Source organism: Tachypleus tridentatus, chromosome 9, assembly GCF_004210375.1.
Source record: "Tachypleus tridentatus isolate NWPU-2018 chromosome 9, ASM421037v1, whole genome shotgun sequence".
NCBI classification, from domain to species: Eukaryota; Metazoa; Arthropoda; class Merostomata; order Xiphosura; family Limulidae; genus Tachypleus; species Tachypleus tridentatus.
The window spans coordinates 3,919,365-3,943,029 of NC_134833.1; the positions used below are offsets into that span (position 1 = coordinate 3,919,365).

At 31.7% G+C, this 23,665-nt stretch overlaps 2 protein-coding genes across 2 annotated transcripts in view; one reads left to right on the plus strand and one right to left on the minus strand.

Moving 5' to 3' along the window:
• Positions 1 to 23,665, plus strand: part of LOC143224680 (uncharacterized) — a 66,500-nt gene that overhangs the window by 33,465 nt on the left and 9,370 nt on the right. The window contains exons 8-11 of the mRNA XM_076452839.1: positions 7,130 to 7,287; positions 8,087 to 8,179; positions 9,614 to 9,688; positions 21,831 to 21,963. Of these exons, the coding sequence (XP_076308954.1) occupies positions 7,130 to 7,287; positions 8,087 to 8,179; positions 9,614 to 9,688; positions 21,831 to 21,963 (459 nt within the window). The remainder of the gene's footprint in view (positions 1 to 7,129; positions 7,288 to 8,086; positions 8,180 to 9,613; positions 9,689 to 21,830; positions 21,964 to 23,665) is intronic.
• conv (insulin like growth factor binding protein acid labile subunit convoluted) lies at positions 9,509 to 20,223 on the minus strand. Its single transcript, XM_076452838.1, has 3 exons — positions 19,900 to 20,223; positions 15,202 to 17,881; positions 9,509 to 12,785 (listed from the first exon to the last, which is right to left on the minus strand). The coding sequence occupies exons 1-3, from the start codon at positions 19,945 to 19,947 to the stop codon at positions 12,205 to 12,207; spliced, it is 3,309 nt and encodes a 1,102-aa protein (XP_076308953.1). The 5' UTR covers positions 19,948 to 20,223; the 3' UTR covers positions 9,509 to 12,204.

Here is a 23,665-nt window from a genome sequence, read left to right on the forward strand (position 1 = left end):
ATAATACCATTAGCTCTACCCAGTGCTTTGAATTACTTATAATATCATTAGCTATACACAGTGCTATGAGTTATATATAATGTTATTAGGCCTACATAATGCTATGAGTTACGTTTTATGTCGTTGGCTCTACACAGTGCTATAAGTTATATCTAATGTTAATAGGTCTTCATAATGTTATGAGTTACATATAATATAATTAGCTATACACAGTACTATTAGTTACATATATTATTATTAGCTCTACACGGTGCTATGATTATATATAATATTATTAGCTCTACACAGTACTATGATTTATATATATCAATAACTATATATTTGAGGGTATGGAAGCTTCGTCATCAGTAGAGGTATTGTCTAATTATACCCTGTATAGGATGGAGGGTGTGGAACATTCGGCTTTAATAGAGGTATTGCCTAATTATACCCTGTATAATACGAAGGGTGTAAAAGATTCGGGATTAATAGATGTCTTGTTTAATTATATCCTGTATAGGACGGAGTATGTAGAAGATTCGGGTTTGTTAGAGGTGTTGTTTAATTATACCCTGTATAGAACGGAACGTGTAGAAGATTTGTGTTTATTAGACATGTTGCCTAATTATACCCTGTATAGGTTCCAGGTTGTGGAAGATTTAGCTTTAGTAGATGTATTGTCTATTTATAACCTATATAGGATGGAGGGTGTGGAACATTTGGCTTTAATAGAGGTATTGCCTAATTATACCCTGTATAATACGGAGGGTGTAGAAGAATCGGTTTTAGTAGATGTCTCGTTTAATTATACCCTGTATAGGACGGAGTATGTAGAAGATTCGGGTTTATTAGAGGTGTTGTCTAATTATACCCTGTATAGGTTCCAGGGTGTGGAAGATTCAGCTTTAGTAGATGTATTGTCTATTTATACCCTGTATAGGACAGGGAGTCTTGAAGATTTGGCTTTAGTAGAGGTGTTGTCTAAATATACTCTGTATAGGATGGAGGGCGTGAAAATTAGGCTTAAGTAGAGGTATTGTCTAGTTATACCATTTTTGTACTGTCTTGTTACTTGGTAAATAAGTGTCTACAGGGATATGTATTGTGTGCCAAGTTACAGAAGTATTTTATGTGAGTGTTTATTGTCTTGTTACTTGGTAAATAAGTGTCTACAAAGATATGTACTGTGTGAGAAGTAACATTAATATTTTATGTGAGGTTTTACCCTTTTGTGATTTGGTATATAAGTATCCACAAGGATATGTATGACGTGAGAAGTTATAGTAATATTTTATTTGAGTCTTTACTGTCTTGTTGTTTGGTAAATAAGTGTCTAGATATATGTAGTGAGTGACAAGTTACAGTAATATTTTATGTGAGTGTTTACTCTCTCCTTATTTGGTATATATGTGTTTATAAGTATATGTACTATGTAAGAAGTTGCAGTAATATTTTATGTGAGTTTTTACTGTCTTATTATTTGGTAAATAAGTGTCCACAAGGATATACACTGTATGAGAAGTTACAGTAAGGTTTTATGGGAGTGTTTACTTTTTTCTATTTGGTGAATAAGTGTTTCCAAGGATATGTACTGTGTGGGAATGTTACAATAATATTTTGTGTGAGTTTTTACTGCTTATTATTTGGTAAATAAATCTCTACAAGGATATGCAATGTATGAGAAGTTACATTAAGGTTTTATGGGAGTGTTTACTATGATGTTATTTGGTAAACAAGTGTCAACAGGGAAATGCACTGTCTGAGAAGTTACTGTAATATTCCATCTGAGTCTTTACTGTATTGTTATTTGGTATTTAAGTGTATACAAGGATATGTATTGTGTGAGAAGTTATTGTAATACTTTATTTAAGTCTCTACTGTCTTCTTTGGTAAATACGTGTCTAGATATATATAGTGTGTGACAAGCTACAGTAATATTTTATGTGAGTTTTTACTTTTTCTATTTCGTAAATAAGTGGATAACGGGGTAAGTACTGTGTGAGAAGTTAAACTAATGTATTATATGAGTGTTTACTGTATTGTTATTTTGTAAATCAGTGTTTACTGGGATATGTATTTGTTCAGAAGTTACAGCAATATATTAAGTGAGTGTTTTCTGTTTCTTTTATTTGGTAAATTATTTTCTACAGTGATATGTTTTGTTGGAGAAGTTACAGGAATATTTTATATGAGTTATTACTGTCTTGTTATTTGCTAAGTAAATGTCTACAAGAATACGTACTGTGTGAGAAGTTACAGTAAGTTTTTATGTGAGTGTTTACTTTCATGTTATTTGATAAATAAGTGTCTGCAGGGATATATACTGTGTGAGAAGTTAGACTAATATATTATGTGAGTCTTCATTGTCTTGTTACTTTGTAAATAAGTGTCAACAGAGATATTTATTGTGTCAGTAATTACAGTAATATATTATGCCAATATTATGCAAATCTCTTGTTATTTTGTCAATAACTGTGTTCAGGGTATGTTCTGTGTGAGAAGTTACAGTAATTTTTTAATGTGAGTGTTTACTGTCGTGTTACTTAATAAATAAGTGTCTGCAGGGATATATACTGGGAGAAGTGTAATATATTATGTGAGTCTGTCTTGTTAGTAAATAAGTGTCAACAGAGATATTTATTGTGTCAGTAATTACAGTAATATATTATGCCAATATTATGCAGTTATTTTGTCAATAACTGTGAGGGTTATGTTCTGTGTTTACAGTTAATGTGAGTGTTTACTGTCGTGTTACTTAATAAATAAGTGTCTATAGGGATGTGTACTGTGTGAGATATGAGTGATTACTGTGTTGTTATTTGGTAAATAAGTGTCTGCAGAGATATGTACTTTTTGAGAAGTTAGAGTGATATGTATTGTGTTACTAGTTACGTTAATATATAATGTCAGTTTTCACTCTCTTGTTATTCTGTAAATAATTGTCTTGAGGGGCATGTACTGTGTGAGAGGCTATAGTGATATTTTATGTGAGTGTTTACTGTCTTGTTATTTTGTAAATAAATGTCTACAGAGATATGTATTCTATAAGTAGTTACAGTAATGTATTATGTGAGTGTTTATTATCTTGTAATTTGGTAAATAATTGTCTACAAGGATACGTTTTGTGTGAGAAGTTACAGTAATATATTATGTGAGTGTTTACTGTCTTGTTATTTTGTGAATAATTGTCTTCAGTGATATGTACTGTGTTGAAAGAACAGTAATGTGTTATGTGAGTGTTTACTGTCGTGTTATTTGGTAAATAAGAGTCTCTAGGGATATATCAGTAGTTACATTAATATGTTATGTGAGTGTTTACACTTGTTATTTGGTAAATAATTGTCTACATGAATATCTACTCTGTGAAAAGTTACAGTAATCTTTTATGTGAGTGTTTGCTCTTATGTTATTTGATAAATAAGTGTCTACAGGGATATGTACCGTGTGAGAGTTATGGTAATATTTGATGTGAGCTTTTCTGTCTTGTTATTTGGTAAATATTTGGATATACGGGTATGCACTGTGTGAGAAGTCACACTAATATTTTATGTGAGTGTTTGGTATGTTGTTATTCAGTAAATAAGTGTCAACATTGACATGTTCTGTGTGAGAAGTTACAGGAATATATTGTATAAGAGTTTACTGTCTTTTTATTTCGTAAAAAAGTGGTTACAGTGGTATGTACTGGGTGAAAAGTTACAGTAATATTTCATGTAAGTGTTTACTGTGTTGTTATTTGGTAAATAAGTGTCTTCTGGGATATGTTGTGTGTTAGAAGTTACAGTAATATATTATGTGAGAAGTTACTGTCTTTTTATTTGGTAAAGACGTGTAGAGGGATATGTATTGTGTGAGAATGTACAGTAATATTCTTCTAGGAAATGCATTATTGTAAGAATATTGTAATTAGTTTTTTTATTTTATAGTTATGTTATAAGAATATGAGGTATGTTTTATATCATTTCTATGAGAACAGAATAATAAAGAAAAAGTCTACAGACTTAGAATGCCAAATTTAGGCATTCAGTTTTTCTGAGTGTATAGAAAAGATTGCTTTAAGTTCTGTAGCAGTTTGTGTTTTATGTTGTAACTTGCTTTGTATAAAGGCTTGAAGTATTTCTTTGTTGATTGTTGACAAAACGTTTCTTCTAACTCTCGTTTTATAACTATGTGTGCTTGTATTCTGGAGGATACTTTTTTTTACTTTTAATTTTTATTATGTACCTTTGCTAACTGGGACAATTTCTATCACCTTCTTTGAAGAGAGGATTTGCTTCAGGTGACTTCCAATCCTCTGGTATCTGCTCACTATTCTATAGTAGTAAGTTGCTCAAATATTCAATCTTTAACCTCCTTTAAAATCCTCAGAGAAATATTATCTGGCCCAGGAGCTTTATCATTATTTAAACTTTCCAATTTTATTTTAAACTCAAAAATTTATGCAATTGTCTTGTTTAACTTTGTTTTCATCTATCAGTTGTTAAAGATGAGTAATACTGCTTAAGTCTTTAGTAGTAAAAATTGATGGAAAATGTAGTATTTAATAACATAGCTATTTCATAATCATCAGATAGAAGCCTTCCTTTGTTATTCCTAAAGAGTTCTATAATAACATAGCTATTTTGTAATCATCAGATAGAAGCCTTCCTTTGTTATTCCTAAAGAGTTCTATAATAACATAGCTATTTCGTAATCATCAGATAGAAGCCTTCCTTTGTTACTCCTAAAGAGTTTTATAATAACATAGCTATTTCTTAATCATCAGATAGAAGCTTTCCTATGTTATTCCTAAAGAGTTCTATAATAACATAGCTATTTCGTAATCATTAGATAGAAGCCTTCCTTTGTTATTCCTAAAGAGTTCTATAATAACATAGCTATTTCATAATCATCAGATAGAAGCCTTCCTATGTTATTCCTAAAGAGTTCTATAATAACATAGCTATTTCGTAATCATCAGATAGAAGCCTTCCTATGTTATTCCTAAAGAGTTCTATAATAACATAGCTATTTCATAATCATCAGATAGAAGCCTTCCTTTGTTATTCCTAAAGAGTTCTATAATAACATAGCTATTTCGTAATCATCAGATAGAAGCCTTTCTTTGTTATTCCTAAAGAGTTCTAACCCCATCCTAATGTTTTGTTTACACTGTTTTACTTATAAAAACCCTTGCTGTTAATGTTTATGTTTTCAGCCACATATTTCCATACATTATCTTGGGTGTCTCAGTTTTCTGTTTTGTCAACTTTCTTGATCTTCAATAATCTCCTAAACTTTCTATATTTTATGTGAGTTAAGACTTAAACTGTCTTAAACTTTCTATATTACCAGTCAATTTAAATTTCTTAAATTTTAATGGTTTTCTTTAATTTTAACTCTTATACCCTTTGTGAACCACCCTGGTTTTTTACTTGCAACTCTCCTTTTCTTTGTGTAAGGAATACATTTGTTTTGAACACTGAAAACTTTTCTTAAACAGTTTCCACATTTCCTCACTGTCTCCAAACAACTAAGCTGCCAATTTCACATCAGATAAATCCTGTTGTTCAAAATTTGGGTTTTTCAAATTTGGAATCAAAATATTATTATTTCTGCTTTTCATATACAGCAAACCATCAAACTAAGAGCAGTGATCACTTAGCAAACCATCAAACTTGGAGCAGTGATCACTTAGCAAACCGTCAAACTTAGAGCAGTGATCACTTAGCAAACCGTCAAACTTAGAGCAGTGATCACTTAGCAAACCATCAAACTTTGAGCAGTGATCACTTAGCAAACCGTCAAACTTAGAGCAGTGATCACTTAGCAAACCGTCAAACTTGGAGCAGTGATCACTTGTACCTAGGTGTTCCACCACTACTATTTTTGTATTATGAGTTAACGATGAAACTAAAATACCATTATTTCTTAACTTGTTATGAAGAAGTCCATCTTAAACAGTTTCTAAAACCTTTCTACCTCATGGTCAGTACGTTTATTGCCTGTACTTTAATTACGATATACTCCAACCTACAAACCCTACATAAAAATTACACGTCTTCACTACAAGCTTCAATGCCAGTCCCAACTTCCCAAATAAAATCCACTCATTTCACCCATTGAATGTAACAAACTGTCAGATTCTGATGCTTCAACATTACGTTTGAAGTTTTATAGCGCTAAAGCTTTCGGTTTAGATTACCTCGATGAGTACAGTACGCATAACTTATTGGGTAGCTTTGCACATAAGAACAACAAAATCATTTGTCGTTTCTATTATTTTCTATTCAATGTTTTCAACTTAAGACTCTTGACTCTCAAAATTATCTAAACGCAAATATGCAGAAAGAGACAAAAAAATTTTAAAATATTTTTTTTCCTTTATTTTTCAAAGTTTGTCTTAAACTGAGTGACTTCTAGTGGCTCAGTGGTTCGTTTCATAGCTTATAACGCTAACCATTTTCAACCAATGTTGTGTATGCAAAGCATTGTGACGATTTGTGCTTGAAACAGACATATCTAGATCAATGTAAATTGTTAAACCCTTAACATGAAACCCAGGTCTAAATTCTCGTAGAATAAGTTTTCAATCAAACGTTAAATTATCCTAAAACGTCAAATTCAGATTAATGTACTCTGTGAAAATATAACCACACAAATTTTGAAATTACTTAAGTAAGCCTTCATAAAGAATTACGAACGCACGCTGGTACACAAGAATGTCTGTGATAAAATTGTTTGTTATTTATTACTCTAAAGCTACAAAATTACCAACATACATATGGTATATCTACCACTGACATCAAAACTTGAGTTTTAGCGTTGTAAGCACTCAGACTTATCGTGGAGCCACCAGTGGATCTTATGATGAAATAAGCGAATAATTTCAAATTGTCGTAGTGAACTATATCTATCACTAATGCAATTTGAGAGGGCTATCAATATATCATTGTCTTGGATGAAATGATATATTTTCTATGTAATGTAATACACATTAGGCTAATAATGTGGAAATTAAGGTTAATATTTACTAAAGAGACTTATACGTTTTATAGGTTGTATATATATCATATATATAAGTGAGAAGCAAACATGAAAAGGAAGAAGTTAATATGGACGAATTATTTCTATCTCCAAAACCCAAAGACTTTTGTGTTAATATTTACAGGTGTACAATACAAACTTCACATGGATGAAGGAACGTGCAACATTTCTGATATCCAGCCTTGGTTTCCCGATGTTTCTACAGCTCAGAATCATATTATAATGTCCAACCCAAAAGAGTTCCTGTCCCTCAACAGGAAGAACATTGTCTACAATGGCAAGGTATGAGAACCCATGTAACTAATAAATATTAGTTTTTATACATACACGTCGGATGAGTTACTACTGGAATTCAACTTATTTAACTTCAAAAGAATTTCAGGTTTCGTCCTTTTAAATATTAGTAACAGGTCAACTATAATCAATGAATATCACTCAAGAAAACAATTATACAAAACCTGTACTAATTCTTCAGGAAAGCTTAGGTAAAACCTATTTAAACGTTCTAAGGAACTTTCTATAATTAATTGAAATAAATTATGTTGCACTTTTATTTATAGTTTCATCCCCGAAGTTAATAACATTTTTAGGTTTGTATTGTTTGTTATGTTGCATTTTTATTTATAGTTTCATCCCCGAAGTTAATAACGTTTTTAGGTTTGTATTGTTTGTTATGTTGCATTTTTATTTATGGTTTCATCCCCGAAGTTAATAACGTTTTTAGGTTTGTATTGTTTATTATGTCCCACTTTTGTCTATAGTTTCTTCTCCTAAGTTGATTGCGTTTTTAGATTTGTATTTTTTATTATGTTAAATTATTGTCTATAATTTGTTTTTATTACAAGCTAATAAATGTTTAAAGAAATGGTGACACAGATAGTATCTGTGTGTGTGTATGTTTTCTTATAGCAAAACCACATGGAACTATTTGCTGTGTCCACCGAGGATATTCAAACCCCTGATTTTAGCGTTGTAAATCCAAAGACCACTGTCACATCGGGGGACGACACAGATAGTTAAAGTGTGACTTAGTTTTGATTGTTTACCATGAAATAAATGTCGAAGTATTTCTGTATTTTAGTTTTACGAAAGAGGACTCCCTGTTGACGTTTTTTCTTCATTGTCTCGAGTCAATGAAGACATTCCTACAATCACCCAGTGGTTCTTTACTAAAGTGAGTATTAAAACTTGTCTTGGAAGCTTGGGTATGAAGCGCTTGACTTTGTACATATGCCTTTCAGGAAATATAAGCGAAATCACGCATACTTCCACAGATATCGTTTTAGACTATTCAAAAATTTATTTGTATCCATCTGATTGGATAATTAAATGCATTTCCCCGACATTGAAACATGTTTTATTTGCGTTATAAGAGAAGAATTATTAAAGTAAATATTTATTTATATTATTTCCCATATATTATGTCACATTATTACTTTCCACCACCTTTTGATGTTATTTTATTGTAATCTTATTTTTATAAAGACTGGTTAACATATCTCATAACTGTTATCAATTATGTACTGTACACATATTAAACATGATACCAACAACTCTAGGTTATGATTAGCTAGTTCTAAAGGCCAACTTTGAATATTTTGTTTGCATGACATCACCATCTGTGTCTAGAAATTTCATCAGATTCATTAACTCATGAAGAGAGATATCAGTATCGCTGAAAATCCTCCTTTCTTTTAAACTAAGTACCTTCGACGTGAAAAAGACAAAGTAATAGTTAACTATTCAAAGGGCTCGTGTTTTGGGTCTCTTTTGAAAACCATTGCAACGTTTGTGTTTGATTCAATGTGCTGACTTCTTAACCAGAATTAGTAGTAAAAATTAAGGTTATCGACGGTCGACAACAAAAAATAGAAAGAATTTTGTTTATTGTTTATTTATTATTATAAAAATATAAGGATCTCTTTAGGTTAGATATAATAAAAATATTTCACCATGCACGCACGTAATTCTATAGCGTAAAGTGAAATGCACTTTCCCCAAGTTATTTACAACTTATAATGGAACCAATAGTAGTTAGATACATTTCAAAGGGCAATAAAACAATAACATTTAATTACAAATAGATGTATACTGTTATGAGTAGATAGCTAGTTTATACAAATGCAGTTACACGTTATGTTTGAAGATATTCTAGAAAAAAATGGTAATTTAAATTATGCCGATTTTTGTTGATGTTGCTACGAGTTTTATAGAGATGAGGTAGAGAAAATATAACAGATAAAATATGAAGATTTACTGCAAACAAACATTTGAAATGTATTTAAACGTTTTTAGAACTACGTATATAAATTTGAGATTTTTGAAATGAAGAAGAATATTTTTAATCTTAACACGAAAATCACTTAGCACACGTACAATTCAAAACAAACATATTCATGAACAAACGTTATTTTCAATTCATTAAAATATTTCACTAAAAATATGAGTTTTTTATATCTGAAAGCCTGTTAAATTTTGTGAAGATAAACACATATATTGAAAGTTAGAAGCATCAGATTTATTAAGATTTTGAACGAGTACAAAGGGGTCACATTGACCGATTCCGTATTGATATACATATTATACATATACATTTTTTGTCTCATAGAACGATTCAGCTATTACAGAGGGGAGTGAAGATGAACGAATAGAGCTGGTGAAGTTAATATCACGACCTCAAACAGTAAGATTATTTTTTTACCATTTGTTATTTTGAGAAGACTTTTATAGTGTTAGGTCATTAATATGGTATTATATAAATGTGATATGAAAGAACATTCATATATTCTATTTCTTTCTAATAATTTTTATGAACAAACTAAGAATGAAATAATTTCTACTTCTATATTCTATATAAACGTGCTTATTCTATATAAACGTGCTTATTCTATAACAAACTCTAAGATTATTTTGGATGAAATTTATTTGTTCAACAAAACGTTTTAAGCTGTTTGCTTAAACCAAACCTTTGTTGGGTTTTCACAAACCACCTTCTTATGTTATATAATAAAATGCATATCCTTTGAAATAAAAAGTGATTTATTTATAAATAAACTAAATTATGCAAGACAATAAAAGAATGTTTCCCTTATTAACTATTTTGAAAAGAATTAGTTCATTTACCTCACAATAATACTAATACAAACTTAGTAAGTTAACATCAGTTCTAACAACGAGACTCATTTACATAACACGTAGTTTAGCAACATAATGTGTTCACTTGACACTTAGTTTAAAATTGAACGAATTCATATTAACTCTATAAAACACAACTTTCCTTGAATTAAGAAATCCTGTCGTTTTACAGGATTTCTTAAATTAAGAAAATGTTTGGGGATAATTCTGATCAGGTATATAAGAAATGTGTAGTTTATCTTATCCATGTATCAGAGAGTTTGTGATATAAGTTACTCTGCTTTGTTTATAAAATAATTTTTGGTTTGTTTACAAGTTAATCTCTGTTTTGTTATAAAAACGAGTCTCTATATTGTGTATCAGTTAATCTTTGTTTTGGTACAAACGTTAGTCACCACTTTGTTTATAAAATAATCTTTGGTTTGTTTATATGTTAATCACTGTTTTGTTATAAAATAAACTCCGGGTTGTTTATAAGTTAATATGTTTTTTTATAAAAGTTAATCTCTGGCATGTTTATAAAATAATCTCTGATTTGTTCATAAGTTAATGTTTGTCTTGTTATACAATAATCTCTCTTTTGTTATAAAAGTTGATCTCTGTTTTGTTTTGGCCCGGCATGGCCAAGCGTGTTAAGGCGTGCGATTCGTAATCTGAGAGTCGAGGGTTCGCATCCCCGTTGCGCCAAATATGCTCAACCTTTCAGCCGTGGGGGTGTTATAATGTGACGGTCAATCCCACTATTCGTTGGCAAAAGAGTAGCTCAAGATTTGGCGGTGGGTGGTAATGACTAGCTGCCTTCCCTCTAGTCTTACACTGCTAAATTAGGGACGGCTAGCACAGATAGCCCTCGAGTAGCTTTGTGCAAAATTAAAAAACAAACCAACAAAATGTTTTGTTTATAAAATAATTTCTGGTTTGTTTATAAATAAGTTAATCACTGTTTTATTTATAAAATAATCCCTCGTTTGTTAAAATAGTTAATCTGTGTTTTGTTTATAAGTTAATCACTGTTTTGTATAAGTTAATCTCCGTTTTGTTATAAAAGTTAATCTTTGGGTTGTTTATAAGTTAATCTCTGTTTAGTTACCAAAGTTAATCTCTCTTTAGTTACAAAAGTTAATCACTGTTTTGTTTATAGAATATTTTTTTGTTTATAAGTTAATCACTATTTTATTGCAAAAGTTAATCTCTGTTTTGTTGTAAAATGATCTCTGGTTCGATATATAAGTTAATCTCTGATTTGTCTTCTCCTTTTGAAACTATTTTGACTTTATTCTAAACAAAATAAGATGTGTTTCATGTAAATTTTGCTAACATATTTTTAATATAGACTCTAGTTCGACTGATCGTTGTATTGTTTCCTGGCTTATACACTGATTTTCCTTCTTTATGTAACATGGTAACGCAAATATAAGTGATAAGTTAAGAAATTCTGACAAAGGCTTTCAAGTACCTCTTTACACCATTGCTGTAACCCGGGGTTTTTTATATCTTTTAAGCTTTACCACGATTTTTGTAATGTGTTTTGAATCTTTCTTGTTTATTCATAGTATTTATAAAGAAAGTAGGGGAGCCGACTTTCATCCACAAAATCATTACTTTGTTAGATAAGTTATTTGTCAGTGTTCTTGGAGATTTGTTAAAAAAATACTTCTGATTTTTGTGCTAGTTTGTATTCAATACTTTTGTTTGACTGCTGACTGCGTTAGCTAAAATTTGTCAAAACAGCGGAATGTCTCAGATATCATTAAAGTACAAAAAAGAATTAATTAAAGTACAATTACAACACTAAAATATTGGATTCTATAGGTACAGCAAATAGTCCAGTGTAGCTCCAAAAGTAATCACGAAATAAAGTACAGCTTTTAGCTTTAAAAATGGCATTGATATGTAAAAAGACAATCATTTTTATTCACTTACATATACTGTTTCTTCCTAAAATTATTTTAGCCTAATAGCTTTTTATCACGTAGCTTTCTATGAAATGCTATTGTTCCAACGCAGATCTTTCAAGATGACAACTTAATCCTAGGTCAAGAAGACTTATATCTATCTGTTTAATCATAAATTCAAACCACAAGTATTGATAAAGTTAAGTAAGAATATAATAGTTATTTTGGCGTAACAAAGCAGGTATGAAGGTGGCAACGTTCTCTTCATCCCACTAGACTTCAGAATACCAGTGGATATACATTGTGAGGGAAAACTAGTACGCTGAATATCAAGGGAATCCACTGCAACCATACAGATTTGGTAGCTGTATTTAGGCTTAAGGTTATCTATAGTGTATTCCCGAAGTTCGTAAGGAATTTTAAAGTGTGTGTACTCATTGCCCGTCTCCTCCTGGCGGATGATAACTTGAAATCCAGCCACGTCCTCCCTAGTGACAACGTACCACACAAAACGCACAGAACCAAGCCCTTTGTGCTCTAATCCACGAAATTTGAGATCTGGTTGTGGTTGATAGCTAAGGTTTGAATCTCCCTTACACTGGAGTTCTGATTCTTTCAACGACATGATAGACTTGCTAGCCAGTGATGGAGGTTCCTGACACAGAACATGTTTCCATTCTGACGCATTTGTTTGACTGCCAATCCAGTTTTTCAAAGGTCTTAGACGGCAATCGCAATGGAGGGGATTATCTAAAAGTAGAATAAGTTATTTGATTTAAATATCTTTAAACATAAAGCTCTTAATGCATAAGTCTAAAACATAAAATATTGTGTGATTGAATATTTTAATATTAAGTTATTATTAATTGAAATATCTTAATACATAAGTTATTATGTAATTCAAATATCTTAATACATAAGTCTGAAACGTAAGTCATTGTTCATGATGTTAATAAAACACGTAAGTTCAAGAAGTCTTGATAGAAATGAATAAAAACCATATAACCTTAGAGCTTTCAAAAGGCGGACCGTTCTTCTTCAGGGGTAAATTGAGAATTATAAGTTATTGTATAATTTAAAGTTATTAATACATGAGTTATTACATGTAATTCAAATATCTTAATACATAAGTTATTATGTAATTGAAAGATATTAGTACATAAGTCTAAAATATAAGTTATTGTGTAATTTCAAAGTCTTTATACACAAGTTGTATAATTAATATACCTAAACATGTAATTATGTAATTCACAAAGCAGAAGTCTTAATACATACGTCTACAACATAAATTATTAGGTAATCCATGAAGCACAGACCTTAATTGATACATAAGTATGAAACATAAACCGTTTAATTTAGTCTTGATTCATAAGTCAAAAACATAAGTTATTCTATAGTTCAGAAAGCACAGATCACACTACATAAATCTAATGCATTATTTATTCAGACCTCTAAAATATATAAGTGTAAGGCACATAAACCTAAAACGTAATTAGTTTTATAATTCACATATATTAATTTATGAGTTATGATTCATATTACAGAAAGAGGACATTTCGAATAATTTATGGACAAAAAAAGTATTGCACTAGATCTAATTTTTGTTATGGAAACATTACCCTACGAACACAATAATGTTACAAAGACTATATTGTACGAATAAAACTTGTTACAGAAACTATAAACTAAGAATAGATAATGTTAAAAAGTCATGTTAAAGAAACAATACATTAAGAACAAATAATTTTAAGAACACATGAGTGAAAGCGTATGTTTATAATGTCCTACTAACACCACATCTATATAGTGCTGAAGAAGCCTTTCGCTTAATACCAGTGTTCATCATACAGGCTGGAATACAACAAATAGGTTAGTGTTCTAGACGTTATTTATAACATCAGTTTTCGTGAACAACGCCGTTGTAATTTAACTAGATTAAGTCAGTGAATTCTAATTATTATCAACTTATTTAAGTAATTTGCAAATGTTATGAAAACTTTATATTAAAAGTGTATTGAAATGTTGTGTACCTTTAAAATAGTGATTTGTAAAACTGGAAAATCAAAATAATGGTAGCTTTAAGGGCTTTCTTAAAACTAAAATATAGTTTTATGAAAAATGTGTCTTTTGAACATTTTACTCTTATTTTGTATGTTTTAGACCACTTTTCATGAAACATTTACAAATGCTCATCATGCTTACAACTATGAACATTATTAGTTTTCTCTTATTCCAACGTCTTGTGCTTTTTATAAGATTAGTATTACAATAGTTTCTTAATGTTTTGTACTTAACATGTATAACACTTTGAGATATCTATTTTATGTTGCTATTAATTCTTTATAGCTATAGTAGATGGCGCTACTGCATTGTAGTTATCGTCATAATGTTCAGATGGTTCTTCATACCTACAAAACTTTCACACTAAAAGTTGAGAAAGAGGTGAGTTGAAAACTAAAGTATTCGTGGATGGTAAATGAGCTTCACGCAATAATAACTTCAGAGTAATCTATTTACTTAGAGCGAAACTAAAACCGAATCAGCAGAGCTAATTAAACATACTGTTTCTACTTACAAAAATTAGATGTATCATCAATTGGGCATTTTTCCTGTAACAATATTTTCGGCCGCAATCCTAATAATATTTCACGAAGTTTAACCACCTTAGAATATTTAGATGAGTTCTATGTATCAAGTAACAATGAAAACTATTTAATAACGAAAGTATTAAATTACAATAAAAAGCATTGAGATTCGATTTAGTAACTAGTATAGAGAATGCTGTTAAAGAAAGTCACACTAAATAAATGTATTTTTGGGAACTTTATTAAAATTTCACACTTTTTATATCAAAAGTCGAATCAACTTGACACTAGATCGATACTTAAAACATTACTTAAAAAACACAAATAGTAGGTTATCTTTGTACGTTATCATCGAAACTGTCAGTAAACAGTGATGACTGACTTCCACTTATGACTCATATTATGATTAGTTACCACAACAGCATTTTGGATTTCAGTGTGAAGAGACATCACACGGTTTACAATTTGTACACAGAAGTAGTTTGGAACAAAGGATGTGTACATTTAAGTACAGTTCAATACTTGTCACCAATGAGATCCTTCATGGTGATAAGTATCAGTCATGTACACAGTTCACTTACCTCCATAATAAACAGCAAAACCTTCTTTCATTTTCGGTAAAAGTTCTTCGTAAAACAAGAACATCTGGTTATTTCGGAGATCCAAAGTTTTCAGCTCACGCATGCTAACAACTTCACTAACATCGATAGACCCCAGTCTGTTGTTGCTGAGATCGAGAAGTGTTAGATTTGGCAAGTTTCCGAAACTCCCACTAGGGATCTTTCGTAGTTGATTGTACGATAAATCCAAAATCTGGAGGCGAGTTATGTTACTTAGTATTCCTGGTTTAACATCATTGATCGTATTATGACTTAAATTGAGGTATTCTACCTTTGTCAGACCATCGTCAAAAGTTCCCGTTATTATAGGAATGAAATTATAGCTGAGGTCAACGTGTTTGAGTTTGTAGGGAATATACTGGGACTTCGGGAATGTTTTGTCCGTAATGAAAGAGATACGGTTGTGAGACAAGTTCACTTTTTCATTCGATAATAGGTCATCCAGAACGCCATGAGTTTTGTTCTCTAGATTTGAAATGTGGTTGTGTGAGAGGTCGAGAATGCGCAAAGACACTAATCCTTTAAAAGCTTCGGGTGGGAGATCTGTAATGTTGTTATAGCTCATATTTAGATATAATAATTGCAGCATTCCTTCAAAAGCGTTAATACTTACGTTTTGAATATTATTAAATTCTAGGCGTAAATGGAAAACAACCGGCAATCGGCCAAAAGCCTTTTTCTTTAATACAGTTATGCTGTTGTTGTGGAAATATAGGTTTTGCAATGAACTCATATCTTCCAGCGCTTGCCAAGGAATTTCTTTGATATTATTTCTGGCCAAAGAGAGTGTTCGTAATGTTAACAGATGTCTGAAAGATCCTCTTTCGAGATGAGTCAAATTGTTATAATCCAAGTACAATTGGAGCAAGGAGTTCATCATAGGAAATGTACCAGGACTAATGTGATTCAGTTCATTCTGCTCCAAGTGGATCTCGCTTAGGACAACTGGAAGACCAAACATCTTCTGAATGCGGTTGTTGTTGATAAAAAGTCTTTGGATAGATAGCATTCTCGTGAAAGTTGCGTGACTGACATCTGATATGTTGTTATAACTTACATCCAACTCGAGCAAGGTAGATAGTTTTCCAAATGATCCGTGGCCTAGTTTCTGGAGTTGATTATGTTGAAGGTAGATAAATCTTATACTGGGAAATTTTTCGAAAATATTTCCTGATATTTGGGAAATGTTATTATAACTCAGGTCTAGAGTGTGTACTTCGTAAAGTTTTTTAGTTGTTAAAGATACTCTGTCCAATAGAGTTAATGAATTGTGGCTGACATTCACAGCTTTTAGCCCCGTAATGTTGGATAGAGGAATTTGATGGCTGTCTGTTATATTGTTGTTATTCAGACGAAGTTCAACAATGTCACACTTAAAAAACATTTGGTCTGGCAGAGAAGAAAGGTTATTATGGGATAAATCGAACACGGAAACGTTCGTTAGCTGTTGAAAGGCCTTTTCACCAATTAGTGTGATCTGGTTGTGACTAAGATCTATATTTACCTGGTACATCTCCTTTAGTGCCCCTCCTGCAACTCTTTTTATCTTGTTATGACTCAAATCAAGATGTTCAAGCCATCTCAGCTCAGTGAACATATCATAGTTCAAATTTTCCAAAACGTTCCCTTGTAAATCCAAAGTCCTCAAATGGCGTGTTACAGAGAATGCCCTTCTCGAGACATCGTTGATTAAATTTCCTCGAAAATACACATCACGCAGAAATCTCACGCCTCGAAACATGTAATTATCGATCTTTTCTAGTTTGTTGAATGACATGTTGAAAACGCGAAGATAAGAATTCCTTGCAAGCATAGACAGTGGAAGCTTTTCAATCTGATTGCTGGAGCAGTTTAGAAACCACACGTTTCGTAACACGTTAAAATCACTTCTTCCAAAAGTTTTGAATTTATTATGAGAAATATCTAAGTACTTTACGTTTCTTAAAGGAGAAAAAACGGCTCTTTGAAAACTTTTAAGCTCATTAAATTGAATATGAAGATTAACCAATTGATAAAGACCAGTAAAGGCTCTGGCTTCAATTTTCTTAATTCTGTTATGATCGAGGCGTAATTCTTTGAGAAGGTGTAAGTGGCTTAAGACCTGGTTTGGTATAACTTCAATATGATTGAAAGCCAGATTCAAGGAGGTTATTTTTGGTGTCCTTCTAATCGCTAAGACAGGAACAGCCCTTAAGATGTTGCCTTCTAAATTCAAAGTCTCCAGGGTCTCACCCAAAGGCTTTGTAATATTTTCTGAAATTTCTTCTATGTTGTTGTAGATGATTTGTAGGTTGTACACGGTCGTGTTATTAAGCAGACCACCAGACATTCTCACAATATACGATTTTGTAATAACTAGGTCCTCAAAAGGCTGCTTCACGTTACCCAATCCTATAGCCATCATAGCTAGGTTTGCATTTTCACAATACACAGACAACCCTCTTTGCCCACCAGCTGTACACTTGCATGGATAGAGAAAAAACTGATTTCTCGGGCATTTTAATTCTTTTGGTTGGGGTGTAGATACAGGCGGAGAAGATGTGGTCTTTTCTCCCAAGGTGTGTACCGCGTGCACAACCACTATAAGAAACAGCGCATGAATTACAGCTACCATTTTACTGTCCTGATAATTGGTAGATCTCTGTGTAAAAACAAAAAAGATATAAACAATTTATATGTTTAAACTTTCTATTTCCTTTACATTTTGAAATATTTTAAAATCTGACTTTCCATAAGTGACAAACTACAACGATATATAACAACTTCTGTTAATAGATATAAAATGTTCCACTTTTTAAAAAACGCATCTTTTCAAAGAAATTCAGCTATTTCTCTGTATAAGGTATTCTTTGTATATACATTAGGTTCAAGGAAAGCAGCTATTTGTCTGCGTAGACGGCATGGCCAAGCGTGTTAAGGCGTGCGACTCGTAATCTGAGGGTCGCGAGTTCGCATCCGCGTCGCGCCAAACATGCTCGCCCTCCCAGCCGTGGGGGCGTTATAATGTTACGGTCAATCCCACTATTCGTTGGTAAAAAAGTTGCCCAAGAGTTGGCGGTGGGTGGTGATGACTAGCTGCCTTTCCTCTAATTTTACACTGCTAAATTAGGAACGGCTAGCCCTCGAGTAGCTTTGTGCGAAATTCCAAAACAAACTTGTCTGCGTAGAAAATATATATATAACAGTAAAAGAAAGGAACTCTCACGAGAAACATATATTGTAGTCAGGGTAAAGCAGCTGTTTCTCTCTGTGAAGAAACTATACAAATCAGTAGAGAAAAAACGTTTACTCTTCATAGAAAACAGCGTAGAAAAACAGAGGAAATGCGTTATTAGTTCAAGTTAACAATAGTCACACTAACAGTAACAATAACTTAGCAAGATCATGCATGACCAGCATAAACCAAGAACTATCATATTAATATTAGAATTCATTTCTCAAACACTTTGCAGAAAATAGGACGAGAAGGATTATGAACTATGAATCCAAAACCACTTGGCAGAAAATAGAAAGAAGTGTTTTAACAGTTACCAAAACCCTTGGCAGAAGATGGAAAAAAGTGTTTTAACAATTACCAAAACACTTGGCAGAAAATGGAAAGAAGTGTTTTAACAATTACCAAAATACTTGGCAGAAGATGGAAAAAAGTATTTTAACAATTACCAAAATACTTGGCAGAAGATGGAAAAAAGTATTTTGATAATTACCAAAACACTTGGCAGAAGATGGAAAAAAGTGTTTTAACAGTTACTAAAACACTTGGCAGAAAATGGACAAATGTATTTTGTCAATTACCAAAACACCTGGCAGAAAATGGAGAAAGGTGTTTGATCAATTACCAAAACATTTGACAGAAAATGAGAAAGGTGTTTTATCAATTACCAAAACATTTGACAGAAAATGGAGAAAGGTGTTTTATCAATTACCAAAACATTTGACAGAAAATGAGAAAGGTTTTATCGACTAACAATTTTCAAGTATTTATCAGAAATTGGAGGAAGGTAAATTATGGAATAAAAATTAAGTGAGTGGATAAATATACTTATTGAGTCAGAGTAAAAGGGGGAAAATAACAAATAATGTATGTTAGCTCTTTAATCCCTTAATATCAGTCTTTAAGTTGAAACAAACACTAGATGACTAAGCTGCTGTCTAAACATTAATATATGTATTTTTAATCTATCACTTTAAAATGAGGAAAGACTAACACATATAGAACCCGAGCAGCTATAGCCGATACTTTAAGATATACAGTGGGTGGGTAAAAAAAAAAAAGTGTCTCCCTTCAAAATGTTAATTTGTTATATCGTTTATTGAATAAGATAAAATATGTAAAACTATATCTTTTTAGAAAACAATCAACGAGATCTATTCAAATATTATCTCAAAACCAATTAGCCTACATAATGATCAAATAATTGTATATATTTATAGTTAGTTTCTAGGTGGCGTGACATTTTACTTTTCATCTCTTTCAACAAGAACTGCGTGTAATTTCTTACACAGTTTGTTATTCGACGATCAACAACTTCTTATAAGTTCACGTCGAAGGAAATGTTATCAGTTTTAGTGATGCCAAATTAAATAAGGACAATAAAATAATTTAGTTCACAAAATTAAAGCAACAGCCACGGTAAAATAAAACACTTTTCGAAATACCTTAGCAGTCTTGCTGACGTTGGTCAACCAGTAGTAGCAATTATTCATGCAACCAACTCTTGAGGTCTTCAGCTACGAAGTTTCTTGCATGTGTAGTGGCGCCATTTGCACAAACAGTTTATAATTAATACTTGTTAACATATTGTAACCGTAGTGAAAACGAAAGTCCATATCAAAAGTTAAATATCGTATTTCTAAATCTTAAACTATTAAAAATTTCAGTGAACATAGAAATATTACTTAAACACCTGTACTAGCACGTAGTAGTATAACTACTGAACAGGTTTGTGCACGTGTGGCCTGACCTAGTTACATGCTAAGGACAGGTAGATTGTCTGCGTAAGGCTTGAGGTGGAAACGGGATTCTATTTTGCGATTGGCTACTTAGTAACCTAGTCAATTTGAAGTTCTCTAATTTATTTGAATAAAAAAATGGAATAGATACCAGATAAGCTGATAAGTCGCCTCATTCATTTTCTCTTTCTTTGCTAACACCTTTATGTCACAATTTAGAACTTAAAAGTAGCACTATTATTTTTAACATTTACTGTCAGTGTATGGTATTAAAGAGAACAAAAGTTGGCCAGCAGCCTCATCAAAATGAATATACAATGATAAGATTAGAATTCTGTGAAAAATATTAAAGTCCAAACGAACAAAGAACACTAACTGTCTGTATCGTTCGAAAATAAAACTATTTCCAACACAAGTTTTCAAGATGTATTACATGTTGCACAAAAAGGATACAATTAAGATAAGTTTATCACGGAAATAAATAAATAGATAAAATAAGGTCTATATAAAATAGCTTAGAGCTTTTATATATATCAAATAAACCCCATATAAAACACCATTCTCTATACGTCATAAAATACTGTACAGAATAACACTTCTATAAATCCTATATAAATAAAACTTGCAGTTTCTGTACATCATGAAAACTCTCTATATAAAAACTTACAGTTTTTGTACTTCATAGAAATTCTACATAAAGTAGCTAACGTATTATACTAATAACGTAAAGTCAATATACAAAATTTTGGTTCCAGTTCCAGGATTCTATATCTTGGAATTGTATTAACCTATTCCACCAATATCCACTGACATTTTTGTTTTCACATTGACAATACTAGATCAAGTTGCATAAAAAAAAATAATTAATACAATTTCTTCACTAATCTTTTTATAAGTAACTTTTACTGAGGTTTAATTGTTTATAGTCTGGATGTTTAATAAAGGGGCGAAGTAAAAGGCAGGTTATGAAAGGATTCAACCATTCATTATAGAAATAAGTTTTTATAATAAAGCAATATGTGCAAATATTTCAACTTTTCAAATCTTTTGCGTTTTTATTATTTCTTGATCATTTTTAACTTCATAAGAACTCCATATAGCTTCGCAATTACTAATCCTATACACATCTAATAGTTTATTTACATCCGGGTTTTACAGGTTAGAAAATTCCAGTGCACAAATTATATATCACAAGATATGTCAATATGCTTTGATTACACAAATACTTTGTTGTACTAAAACACGCCCAGTAACGCTGCGCTTTCTGAATTTATGGGGAAAGACCATACCCTTTTCATCATACCATGTCATTCACTGAGGATTGGGAAAGGATCATACCCTTTCAGTATACCATATCACCTATTGAGTACAGAGGAGTGACCTTATCTCTTTCAGCATGCCGTATCATTCACTGAGTAAACCAACAATATGAGACACTATGTGTCTAGAAAACTTTGTTAACAATTTTTAAAGAAAATCAAATAATGAGTACCATTTTAACGTCACTGACCAAAATGAGGCCTATCTATAATTATGATATTGTGTAATAAGAATTATTATATATGCCCGAAGTTTACTTCAAATTATTAATTAACTAATGTGTAAATACATTTATTTATTTATTTTTTATGTTTCAGGCGACGGGACGAGAGGGAACAACTGAAATTAATTTCTACGACTTTAACAAAGCAGAACCTAGTTTGTTTACGTACGATATAACCCAATGTTACAACAACGAAGAAATGAAAGATTTTCTTCTCATTTTTCCAAGTATGTGTTGAACGTAAAAACAAAGTTATAACTTTATTCCACGTATATATCAAACACACAACATCAAACAAAATTATAACTTTATTTCACGTATATGATGGCCCGGCATGGCCTAGCGCGTTAAGGCGTGCGCTTCGTCATCTGAGGGTCGCGGGTTCGCGCCCGACTCGCGCCAAACATGCTCGCCCTCCCAGCCGTGGGGGCGTTATAATGTGACGATCAATCCCACTATTTGTTGGTAAAAGAGTAGCCCAAGAGTTGGCGGTGGGTGATGATGACTAGCTGCCTTTCCTCTAGTCTTACACTGCTAAATTAGGGACGACTAGCACAGATAGCCCTCAAGTAGCTTTGTGCGAAATTCCTAAAAAACAAACAAAACAAACAATCCACGTATGTATATATCAAATACAGAGCAACAAACAAAATTATAACTTTATTCCATGAATATATATATCAAATACACAGCAACAGACAAAAATTATAACTTTTTTTACGTATATATCAAACATACAACATCAAACAAAAGGCTTTATTTTTATTTTTCTCAAAGTTTCTTTCTTTGTCTGAGTCCAAACCTAAAACTACTATAACTGTCTTCCTATCAGGGATATGGAAATCCGATTTAAACAGCCATCAAGCTTACTACTTAGTCACTGGAGATTTGTTTGTTTCTGTGACCAACATGAGGAAGCGAATCCCGGATTTCATTGTTGTAACTCTAAATTTACTGATGTCCGTTAATCGCCATGCCTCTAGAGATAATCGAAGTGTGGAATAGAAACTCCTAGTTAAAAATGACAAATTTATTTTCAAAGTTTCCAAGGCTATCCGCTTTCGTCATCCCAACTTTTGAAATTACATACTACAGCAAAAGCGGGAATGTAGTTAAAAACATCTGTTTGCAGCTATTTGGTTACTCCAATCGAAAAATGGTATCCAAAGAATGGAACGAAATCTTTACGCTAGTTACTAGGCTACACCGGTCCAGCTGATGAATAATATGAAATATTTCGTTAAAGTATCCATTTAACACCTTAACGCATGGTAACACCTCAGAAAATCGTTAACTTCAGTTAATGATTACTGGATAAATAAATAAAAAAAAATTATTTTCAATGTAAACAGAAAGTTTTACTTAAATATGTTAGTAATATTTATTTATTCATAGAGTTTTACATTCTCATTCTAATTGGCAATAAAATTACCCTAAATTATAAGTGTTGTTGTCACCAGAGTCAGAGTAGTGAGTCTTAAGGCTTATAACGCTAAACGGTATGGGGCAGAGGCTAGAAATATAACGCGCCAAGGTCACATACCAAAAGAGCCATACAAGTTTTTAATCTTTCGTTCATTTGTGTTTTGATAGCCGTTATGAGCACAACAGAGATTGTTTAAGTTTGCGCTCTACATCAAATAAACAAGGGTCGTTAAATGTTTTTATATTCACTCTTGTTTTAACTGTCTTTTACTAATAATTTAAGGGATTTTTTTAAATATTATATTTGATTATATTACATTTGGTTAATATGTCTAACAGCCTACGTTTCTATTTTCCCTTTCCCGAAAACAATGCATTCATATTTGACATCTAATAACATTCACCATTCATAAGAAAAACGATTTTAGTTTAACAAGGAGCTGTCGTCACAACATTAAACTACATATTTTATTTGTGCATGCAGTTATTAATGAAATTGTTGTC